This window comes from Myotis brandtii, unplaced genomic scaffold (genome assembly GCF_000412655.1).
Source record: "Myotis brandtii unplaced genomic scaffold, ASM41265v1 scaffold915, whole genome shotgun sequence".
Lineage (NCBI taxonomy): Eukaryota > Metazoa > Chordata > Mammalia > Chiroptera > Vespertilionidae > Myotis > Myotis brandtii.
The window spans coordinates 980,224-991,683 of record NW_005371769.1 but is presented as its reverse complement, the minus strand read 5'-3'; the positions used below and the strand labels follow the sequence as shown (position 1 = coordinate 991,683).

Below are 11,460 nucleotides of genomic sequence, written 5' to 3'. Positions count from 1 at the left end.
ATGAGGCCCAGCTGTGAAGCAATGCAAGCTGCTGTGGGGCCTTGGGCCTTCTCTTGGAAGTTCTGGGTCTGTCTGGCCCAGCTGCAATTTGTTAGGTAATTTTCAGGTTGCAAAAGGCCAGGGCATTCATATGCAAAAGCCTCTTTGCACAGCCTGGCTGGGGCGGGGTCTCAGGGGATCAACAGGGCGGAGCAAGCAGCTATGGTTGATCCTCAGCCCTGCCCTAAGGGGCCCCGCGTCTCAGTGTCCCGGTAATTGCTGCAAGCACCTCTGAGGGAAAGCCACCCTCAAGTTCCGAGTTCTGCCTGCTGCCAGACAGTCCAGTTTCTCCCCGTATGAGCTCTGGGTCCCCAGAGACTTCCCGGAACCGGAGTTCAGAGCAGTCGGGAGCTTGTGACTCCCTCCCGATTCAAAAAGACAGCCGTGTCCTCAGGTACCAGCCCCTTTGCTCGCGCTCGAGCCTCTGTACCTCTGCACTTTACTTCCGAAGCTCCTCTGAGTCTCAGTGTGCTTTTCTCTTTCCTTCTAGTTGTAGAATTTCCACTCAGCCAGCCTTTCTGTAGTTTTGGATGATGTCCGTTTTGTCTTTTCGTTGTATTTTTGAAGTTGTTGTGGGAGGCAGCAATTTCCGGTGTTTACCTATGCTGCCATCTTGGTTTCTCTCCCTGGATTCTGTTTTCACCACCTTTTCTTATTAGTGTATGCTGTATAAGATCGCTCACGTGCGCAGTTACTACATCGTTAAATCTGACGGTGTCTTTGTGCGTGAGGGCCAAGGTGTGGGGCAATGGAAGTCCTGACCGTAGTAATTACCCATAAACTCAGATTGTGCTGTCGCATTGGTCATGTAAACTGGATAAGCCGTCACCTTCCGTGGCACTCTACATGTGATTCTGAAGTTCCATTTTGTTTCTGCAGGCATGTCCACACCCAGTACCATTTTTAAAAAAACTTTTTCAAAATATATATTTTTCTTGATTTCAGAGAGGAAGGGAGAAGGAGAGAGAGAAACATCAATGATGAGAATCATCAATCGACTGCCTCCTGCACACCTCCCACTGGGAGTCTGCAACCTGGGCATGTGCCCTGACCAGGAATCAAACCATGACTTCCTGGTTCATAGGTTGACACTTAACCACTGAGCCACACTGGCCGGGCGATGCCCAGCACCTTTTGAAAAATGCAGAATAGGTTGCTTTTACTGCCTCATCAATTTTGTAGTAAAATTTTTTTACGTTTTTCTCAGAGTGGTCATTCGAAAGCTTTCTTTCATAAAGTTATTGTACTAATAATAAGAATTAAGTGCAGTCTGATCTCGTGAGACGTGGTGGGAAGGCTGGGAGGAAAGTGGAGTTCCACAGCCTTTCTGTTTGGCTGCTGCTCTGTCCCCACTCGGAGCAGCCCTGTATCTTGTCTCATCTGTGTGTATCTGTGTGTTTGTTCGTGTGTGTCTTGTCTGTGGGTGTCTGTATGTGTCTCGTCTGTGTGTCTCGTCTGTGCATGCCTGTGTGTCTTGTTTGGAACCTGTCCTCTGTTCTCTAGAGTTCTGGCACTTACCATAAGTTTCATTTTTGTGAAGGAAGAAGAACTGTTTGGCTAGCCCACTGCATAATTTTAAGCTGAATTGGAATATCCCAAGTAAGTTTTTTACTTATGAAATTTCCAAACATTTAAATATCAGGGTGGCTGCAGCCAGTCCCAGGACCTTCTCATTGTGGTGCTCATGCCCATGTCCCCTGGGGTCAACTGCACCTTCCCAGGTGAAGGCAGCTGTGGACGCCTGAAAAAACCTAGGGTGGCCCTGGCCGGTTTGGCTCAGTGGATAGAGCATCGGCCTGCGGACTGAAGGGTCCCAGGTTCAATTCCCGTCAAGGGCACATGCTCGGGTTATGGGCTTGATCCCCAGTGGGGGTCGTGCTGGAGACAGCTGATCCATGATTCTCTCTCATTGATGTTTCTCTCTCTCTCCCTTTCCCTTCCTCTCTACAATCAATAAAAATGTATTTTAAAAAACCCTAGGGTGACCACTTCCAGTGCCTTCCAGGGAAGTGCAGAAGTGAGGGCCCTGGCTGGAGCGGGCGCTGTGGAGGGCAGACGCCCAGACGCACAGCTTGCGGGACTAGTGCAGAGCGCGGGAGAGCCTCCCCTCTGTGTCCCACAGGAACTAGTCGCCGGGGGAAGTGACAGCCTCTGCCGGTCGCCGCGTCACCGCCTGGCTGTGATGTCTCACTCTGCAGGCACGTCAGCAGGATTTGCTCACATAAGCAAGGTTTTCTGTCCACAGACCACAGCGTCTGATAGTCATTTTCCCAACTTGCTTTTTTTTTTAAATGGTAAAGTAGATGTTTTATTTATTTGTATGTAAACTTATAAACCAACCAGCCAAACTGGTACTATTGTCATGACAGCAAAATACAAAAAACATGTACAAATACTTGAGTAATAAACAAATTAAAGGTTGTAGTAAAACAGCAAAAGGGGCAGAGGAAATCAGTGAAGCATATTATAGCTTAACCATTCACCTGAATTGAGGCTTTTAACAAGCCTCCCAATCCCAGAAAACATGAGTAATCCTTTATCACACACCTTTGTACTTTTACTTGCTATTTTTGAGGTTAAGATTCTAGATCTAGAGTTATCCAAAAACTAGATCTAGTATTATATCTAATTATCTCTAGCCAGAGGCATCTTTTATCATTTGTCTAACAGCAGCAAGACTACAAAGCCTCTTTACTTAGACTCCAATCATACCCGACCCCCACCCTCCAAATTGGCACAGAAGGCATAATGAGAAGCAGCACATCAAGGCAGAGATACGTAGAAAAATCCTAGGAGAGGTAATACAGCCACTGCCCAAACTGAGATTGAGTAATACACCCATCATCACACTCTGTTCATGGCTATATGTTCGTGGACTCAGGCGATATGCTCATGGAATAATCTGGGAATGAACCCGCGGATTGCTGGGCACCATAATATTTAGGGGCTTGTAGTATTGCATCATAGGTTTCCCCAGCAATTTCCAAGGAGGCCTCCAAATCACTGACAGGATTTTGCTGGAACTGGATCTGGGGCTGCAGGGCTTCCTCTCCATAACTAAGGTATTGGTTGTTCCAGGTCTGGGGACACCAGGTCTGACAGTTCCAGGCAGGGCAGTTCCAAGATGGGCTGGCCCAGGAATGGTTGCTCCACACGGAACGGTTTCCAGAAGCGTTCGCCAGGCATCCCCGGTGGCAGGAGGAGAGGCCCGGGAGAGCTCACGGGGTCACACGGTGGCTATTCTTTGGCCAGTTGTATTTCTGCCACCTCCTACATTTCGTTCTCTGGTTCTGGAACCAGGTCTTAATCTGTTTGTAGCTAAGGTCCGGGATGTTGGAAAGTTCTTGCCTCTGCTGGAGGCTGAGATGTTTCTGTCTGAAATCTCTCATTGAGTACACAGAGCTGGGTCTGTGAGAAGACGGTTCGGATCTTCTGTTTCTTGACCTGGGCTTTCTCCTCCTTCCCTGTCCTGTTCTGTACAGAGGTGGGTAGTGTTGCGCTGGGACTGGTGGGAGAATCAGGGCTGGTCTGAATAAGCTGGTCCATGGAGGAAGGAAGAGAAGAGACTGCAGTCTCTGTGTGGAGTGTCTCAGCAGATGACATTTGCAAGGATGCAGAGTTTTCTTCAGGCGTATAAGTCTCAGGCACTGGTGAAGGCTCCCTAGATTTTGATGATTCGGAGCAGGGCAGGCTTTGGGGATAAGCCAAATCCACACTCTTGTTGCTGAGTTGAAGGAGAGAGAAAAAAACACCAAAGAGCTAGATTGTAAGAAAGACCCAGGCTTAAGTATTTAGCTAGAAGATCTTAGAGAAATATGAAAATCTCCAGATGTAAAAGTATCAAAAAGATGGGAGGAAATGGGTCAGCTTTGCAGTGACAGGACCCAACCAGTCAATTTTGAAAAAAAAAAAAAAAAATCCCTAACTGGCTTTTGAAAGTGAAGCAAGTCCCTTGGCTTGTTTGGCTCAGTGGATAGAGTGTCGACCTGCAGACCGAAGGGTCCGGGGTTCGATTCTGGTCAAGGGCACAGGCCCAGGTTTCGGGCTCGATCTCCAATAGGAGGCAGCCGATCAATGATTCTCTCTCATCATTGATGTTTCTATCTCTCTCCCTTTTTCTCTGAAACCAATAAAAATATATTTTAAACAAATTTAAAAAGAAAGTGAAGCAAGCACACAGCCAGTGAGGATTCCCAGGTTCCCACGCCAGGGCAGGAGGACTTGGGAGGGAGTAGGGTGAGGGACGGTGCAGGACCTGCCTGGCCACACTCGGGAAGTGACGCGTCTTCAATCTCGCATTGCGGTCATATTCTTGGGATGAAACAAGTGTCGAACAGCAGTGCTTGGAACAGTCAGGAAGCAATGCCTCGCCAGCTCTCAGAGTGAGCTGCAGCAGGCCTCCGCTACTCCCTTGTGGAGGACCCGTATCACACTCACCATGTCTCACCATAAACTTTGTCTTTCTGGTTGCTGGTGAAATTGTACACAGTTCTGTTCTTGATCCTCTCAGCTCGAAAGCAGGGTGCCCCTTGGTTCACTCAAATTGTGTCTGGAGCCAATTCTTTTTTTTTTTTTTAATCTTTTTTATTGATTTTTTTACAAAGAGGAAGGGAGAGGGATACAGAGTTAGAAACATCGATCAGCTGCCTCCTGCACACCCCCTACTGGGGATGTGCCCGCAACCAAGGTACATGCCCTTGATCAGAATCAAACCTGGGACCCTTGAGTCTGCAGGCCGACGCTCTATCCACTGAGCCAAACTGGTCAGGGCTGGAGCCAATTCTTTACTGCTTCCTTTTACCTGTCCACAGTGTAGAGAAATGTCATATGTTACCTTCAGGAGGTACTGTGCCCCTTGGGCTGCACAGGGGGCAGAGGTGACATGGGGGGAGGGACATGGGGGAGATACAGGCTCTGGTCTGCTGAGTCTGAATTTTACAAAAAGCTCCAGGTTGTGGCCCTGGAGCTTGCGAAGGCAGTTATAGTAAGGCGTGACTTAGCCATAAACCTTTATGGCTTGTCTCCAGGCAGCAGAAAGTAAAGGAAGGGCCCCAAAGAAGGAGGCGGAACCATCCCCCTGCTAGGACTGCTCGTCACCCCCCTCTGCCCTCCTGTGCACTCCAGGTGCTAAACCGTCTCCTGGAATTCTCCCTGTGCTTCCCCCTAGTCACTCCCCACCTCATCCTCAAGGGCAGTTAGGCATGGGGCACTCCTGGGATCCACCAGGAGCCTGGAGAGTGGGTGTCCACCCCAGTCTGGCAGCGACAGTGTTTCTAGGCTCCCTTTGGACTGTGACACTTTGTCTAGCAGTGCTGGCTGCCAGCCAGACCTCCTGCCCTGACAAGCTCAGGGTGTTGAAAGTGTCAGATGCTTGCCTTGAGCCTTCTCTCCATCACACCCCACCCACCCTCGCTTGCACTCAGCTCCTCTCAGCCCACTGTTCCACCATGGCTGGAGCCCCCATCCTCAGCCCCGAGTAATGCAGTGGCCTTGGCCTCCCTGCCTCCACCCTGGCCTTCCTGAGCTGTCCACACCCTGAGCAGCCCACCAGGTGATCCGTGCCACTCTGATGGCTCCCACCCGCAGAGCCCTGTGGCCCCTACCTGCATATTTCCTCCTTCATTTGAAGTTTTCAGGCACACTTTTCAGGAACTGCCCAGCCCAGACTATTTCCAGAAACAACCCTTCCCACCCCCCGCCCCCTTATTCTTCCTGTGTTTTCTCTCCCCACCCAGAACATAAGCTCCAGGAGGAAAGGAACTTTGAGTAGTCAAATAACCAACATCCACGACAATGTGGTTCTAGGTCTTTATAGAAAACTAGAGGCCCAATGCACAAAATTCATGCAAGAGTAGGCCTTCCTTCCCCTGGCTGCCGGCACCAGCTTCCCTCTGGCAACTGGCACCCGGGCTTCCCTCCAGCTACTGGCAGGCACCTGGGACCCAGGCTTCCCTCGCAGCCCCGGCTTTGTCCAGAAGGATGTCCGGTCTAATTAGCATATTATACTTTTATTATTATAGATGATGATCAGAGAGTCTGGTGCAATGGACAAAGCTGAACTACCAGGCAGAGAATGGGAAACTGTTGGTACTGAATTTAGCAACAGATTTCTCAGATGTGGGCTAGGGCTCCTCGAGGGAATAAATCACCACCACCTCTGACCCGTGGATGGAAGAGTAGCCATTGGTCAGCAAGCATGAATGAAGCCAGGTGCGAAGCCCTAGGGCAGAGGTGCAAGGTCACCAGGGGCACACTGTTCAAGGCACGAAAGGGAGGGAGGGTTGGGAGGGCCGCTCTGTGGTGGAGGGAAAGTTTAGGCTTCGTCCTAAATGCAGGAGGAGCTTCTGGGGGGCTCAGTGTGGTAGGACTTGGCCAGTCCCTAGGCTGCTGTGGATACAGGTTGAGGTGAGAGATGGAGTGTGAGCAGGTGGCAGCTCCTGAAAAAAGCAGAATGTGGCCAGAAACACAGTCACTGCCATTGCATCCCAGCGTTCAGGCCTCTCCTCTCTGTTCTCACTGTATCTCTCACGTGGGCGTGAGACCCACTGCAGAGGTTTCTCTGGTGAGGGCCCTGGGCCTCAGCTCTGGCTCCAGCGCAGGCCTGGCATGTGGTCCAAGCCCAGAACAACTTCGTGCAGAACTCAGCCCCTTCAGTGAGACCTGCTCTGTGGGCACGTGGGCACTGACTACCCCAGCACTGCACCTGGTTCAAGGTCACAGGCTGGAGCCCACTCTCAAAGATTTATTTGAAAAGTTGGTTACACTTGACCTGGCCAGTTTGGCTCAGTGGATAGAGCATCAGCCTGAGGACTGAAGGGTCTCAGGTTCGATTCCGGTCAAGGCACATGCCTGGTTGTGGGATCAATCCCCAGTGGTGGGTATGCAGGAGGCAGCCGATCCATGATTCTCTCTCACCATTGATGTTTCTCTCTCTCTCTCCCTCTCCCTTCCTCTCTGAAATCAATAAAAATAACTTTTTTTTTTTTTAAAAGAAAAGTTGGTTACACTTGAGTCTTACTGTCCCTGCATCCAGGTAAGACTCCCCTGACTTTCATTTGATGGCACAGAGCCCTGTGAGGTGCAGACCAGCCATCTCCACTTATAGATGGGGCAGCAGGCTCCTGGCTCAGCAATGGCCACCTGGCCCAGCCCCTACAAAGCTGCAGGGGAGCCCATGCCACCGCCAGGGGTGGGAGGGTGATGGCAGCCTGTGCTGGCGCTCCAGGAGCTCAGGGAGCAGGGCAGATGGCGCGAGCGCCTGAAACAGGGAGGCATGCTGAAAGCCTCACACCCGCGGGGCGGGGCGGGAGGAGGGGAGGCCCCGCCTGCTGCGGTTCCCCTCCCCCACCCCGCCGGGTGGCCGTCTGGGGCGACACGTCCTGGGAGCGCCGGACGGAAGCGCTGCTGGGACTGACACGTGGACTTGGGCGGCGCTGTGGGCCGCGGGAGCCGGTCTCGGGACTCAGTGTGCACCGTGGCTGTCCGCTCCTGATGCAGCCGCCCCCGGACAAGGCCCACCAGGACACAGCTGGGGACGCCCAGTGGTCCAGGTGAGGAGGAGGGGCGTGGGCGGGGATCAGGGGAGGGGGCGGCGCATCCTGTGGGGAGAGGATCCTGGGGGAGGCGTCCAGCCCCAGGGCCTCTTTGCACCTCATGGGGGGGCAGGCACCACCCTGGGGAGGAAGGAGTGGAGTGCACAAGTAACTCCAACCCCGGGACCCTCCTCCCTTCCATCCAGCCCCTTCGCCCACTCTTGGCTGCTGGGGCCCAGGAGGTCATGCAGGCAGGGGGGTATTCTGGGAGGCCTGGTTGGGACAGGGGCATCTTCCTGGTTGGGGGGAGCCAGCGCTCACTGGCCTGGCCTCACCTGCCAGGTAGGACCACACCTGAGAGCATAGAGGAGCAGTTCAGTCACCCCATGGGGCAGTCAGGGGCTGGTCAGAGGGCCACAGGCAGGAGCCTTCGGCGGGTGACTGAGTCCTGCCACCACAGGCCGTGTGTGTGATGTGGGCCAGGTCCCCGAGGGGGGTAGGAGGAGGAGAATTTGGCAGTAGGAGAGGAAGGGCCCAGGCAGGTTACCCACTCCTTTTCATGTCTGTTTCCACTACTGTGTAGACAGGAAGGAGTAGGGAGCCCCCAGAAAAGCCCCCAGGCCACCGAGGCTCAGCGCTTGCTCTGGTTCTGTGGGCTGAGGACCAGCCAGCTGGATCCCGGGCCCAAAGTCAGGCCCTGAAATTCCAGAGCTTGTCCACCTCCAGGTTTGGGTCCCCAGTGAATCTGCTCTCGGGGCCTCCCTGTTGTGGGCAGAATAATGGCCCCTTCCTGCCTCTGCCCCAGCACAGGGCTGCGGGAAGACCCGAAGGGACAGTCATCCAAAGCCAGGAGGCTCCTGGGGACGGCCAGGGAGCAGGGAGTGTGACCCAAAGCCCAGGCACAGCTCTGGTGTCTCCCCAGGTTGGACTGGGGACTGTTAGCGGTGTGCCTGGACCAGGGGTGCTTTTGGCCAGCCTCTCCCTCACTTCCTCCCTCCACAACCTGCTGGTTATGGAGGGAGCCAGGTGGCAGGCCCACTTGGCAGCCAGTTGGGCAGAAGGTTGTGCCCAGGGCTATGGAACAGTCTGCAAACTTCTCTCTTGCGACAGTTTAGTAGCCTGGGCTGGCTTTGCTGTAGCTGCTTTCCTCCACCCGGTGCAAAAGCAGCACTTGAGTCCCAGGACAGACAGTCAGGACCGGCGGGTGTCCCGGACGGGCCTGTGGGGTGCTGGATGGAGTCGTGCTCAGTGGGGGAGCAGGTTGTTCACACCAATGACTGGACAATAATAATAAGGGCTGCTGTTGACGCCGCTGGCTCTGCGCGCCCTCTGCTTGGACGGCCACGTCTTGTGCTCACCGCGGCCCAGGAGGCAGGACCGCTCTCCAGCCACATCCCAGGTGAGGGGCGACCAGCAGCCGTGGACCCACGTGTGCTCTCTGGCTTGCTGCCCTCCTGGCCTGCGGCGCCTGCATAGTTCCCGTTTCTGAGTCAAGGGGCCACGTGGCCGCGTGTTTGTGTGCGCGGATGCTGCTGGCACAGGGCCATTGCAGGAAGCGTTTCTAGTTGCTTCACAGGAGGCATCTGATGACTTGGACTCAAGCTTGAGGCTCAGGGCTGGTCAGAGTAGGCGGGGCTCAGTCTCAGCCTCTCCTGACCGGTCTTGCCACGCAGGGCTGAGCATTCTGGGTCTGGGTCACCCCTTCCAGCCAGACATCCTTGTTCTGCGTCCCCAACAGCTTAGGGACATCCCTTTGCCAACTTGGCCGACACTGCCCGCCAGCTTAGGGACGGGGCTGTGGAGGCCTCCAGGGCCTAGGGCAGGGGTGGGCAACTTTTTTGTGAGTGCGTGCCAAAACCAGCAAAATCTCTGACTCAAAATTCTTCTGCGTGCCAACCCTAATTTTTTGAGAACATGTTACGCCTACTTGGTATCTCTTAAGGTGTACATATGTGAAGAACCTTGAAGAAATAATAAAATTCATTCGAGCGACAAAAACACAGTATATGATGATGAAAAATACATTTATTTTTTAATGTATACATGTACACTGATAGTCCGACAGCAAACTTTATGACTCCGTTTGATATTATCAGTGGGACTTTTGCTGCTGCATCACTGATGACAGAGATTTTACATCAGGTTTATATTTCGTGACCTTCAGAGATATGCACGAGCTACTACGTTCATCCGTCAGGCTACTCCTATTACGAGACTTAACAAAATTCATCACTGAGAACAAAGATTCACAAGCGTATGTGGATGAAACCAAAACACTGGTCGGATCTAGGAAGGCAGGGAGAGTTAAGGCAGAGGCGTAGAAATTGCTCTTCCCCTCTCTCGTCAATCCATGTCTATGGTCTTTAAGATAACTTGTTATGTAAAATTATTTCTTTATCTAAGATGCACCTACACTGAATTTATCTGAAAAATAAAAAAGTCAATATTAAGAAAAAAATTGTAAATGGAAGATTATAAGAGAGGGTTTCACGTGCCAGCAAAAGTTACTGGCGTGCCATGTTTGGCACGCGTGCCAGGGGTTGCCCACCCCTGGCCTAGGGGGAAAGCAGACAGCATCTTACGCCTTCCGGAGGAGTGCACATACCAGCGCCTCTGGCTCAGAGCCCACGTGGCAGAACCCCACATGGAGCCTGCAGCCCTGACCCTCCTGGGTCCCATGTCAGACATGGAGGCGGGCAGGGAGCAAGCACTGCTGGGAGCCCTGGGGCCTTGCGGGTGCCTGGCCTGACCCAACGCCTTCTTCGCTCTGTGAACACCGGAGGGAGAGTTGGTGGGAGTGCCCCCTCCACCTTGGCCTCTGAGGGAGGGCAGGCTTCACTGAGACCTGCCCCATCTGCCACCACGAGACTGTTTTTGTCTAGGCTTCTGAGTAGCATTTTAAGAACCAGGAAGTAGGGCCAGGGCATGTCGGCCAGGGTCCCTCCCCAGTAGACACTGAGGGATCACTGGACCGTTTCCAAGTACAGCACCTGCCCTGGCCTCTGGGGAGGTGCGGCCAGGCGGGGCTCCACGTTCACCACAGGACCTATTTCCCAGGGGTTCGGGGAGGAAGTTCCAATATGTGAAGCAGGTAGAGGCAGAGGGTGCCCTGGGGCCTCAGCCTGTGGCACCCCGCTGAGCACCCGCAGAACCAGCTTGAAATGCAACCTCTTCACTGCACACATGGGGAAACTGAGGCTCAGGGAAGAGACGGGGTTTCCAAGTCATGTCGGGCGTGAACCAGACCACAGAAGCCAGCAGGAGCTTCCCAGCTCCAGACGGGACCTGGTCTACAAACTTGGACATGCTGGGGGTAGTAGGCTGGCGGTTTGGAACGTAGATTCATTCATCCCAAAACCCTTGCACGGTGGCCTCGAACCTGGAATCAGCTGTCTCTGCTTGTGGGGCACAGCAGCCTCTGTGGGCAGCAGGGAGGGTGCTGTACCCTCCTGTCTCCCTCCCCCCTGCGGAGAAGCACAGCGGCCCGTGTGGGCAGGCGGCAGAGGAGAGGGACATGGCTGCCATGCCTCCCTCTGGGCCAGTCACAGTGGCTCCTTGTGGGAGCACCCGGAACTTGTGGGGCACCTTGCTGTGTACTGGCTCGTGAAGGAGGCAGACATCATGGGCTCTTCTTCATTGGGGAAACTGAGGCTTGAGGAGGATAGGCAACTTGTCCCAGGTCCCTCGTCCCCGCCAGCCTTGTCCGCAGCCAGGCGTGGGCTCCAGCCGTCCTGGGGTGACCTTGGCCTCACCCTGGACCGTCCTCCCCAGTCGTCTGTGCAGCTCGAGCCTGGGGGGAGCTGGCAGGTGGGAAACTGGCTCTGGGTCCCCTGCAGATCAAGCCCCCATGTCTGCCGCCTGGACCCCACTTGGTTTCTGGCAGACACGG

General features: G+C 53.8%; 1 protein-coding gene and 1 pseudogene across 4 annotated transcripts in view; one reads left to right on the top strand and one right to left on the bottom strand.

Annotated features, from left to right (window-relative positions):
- Positions 1-2,900: 2,900 nt before the first annotated feature.
- Positions 2,901-4,866, bottom strand: LOC102262167 (annotated as a pseudogene).
- Positions 4,867-7,418: 2,552 nt separating this feature from the next.
- Positions 7,419-11,460, top strand: part of SLC17A9 (solute carrier family 17 (vesicular nucleotide transporter), member 9) — a 20,955-nt gene continuing 16,913 nt past the window's right edge. For all 4 annotated transcript variants that reach the window (XM_014532849.1, XM_014532848.1, XM_005885568.2 and 1 more), the window contains exon 1: positions 7,419-7,589. In XM_014532849.1, coding sequence (XP_014388335.1) covers positions 7,531-7,589 — 59 coding nt within the window. In that variant the 5' untranslated portion in view covers positions 7,419-7,530. The remainder of the gene's footprint in view (positions 7,590-11,460) is intronic.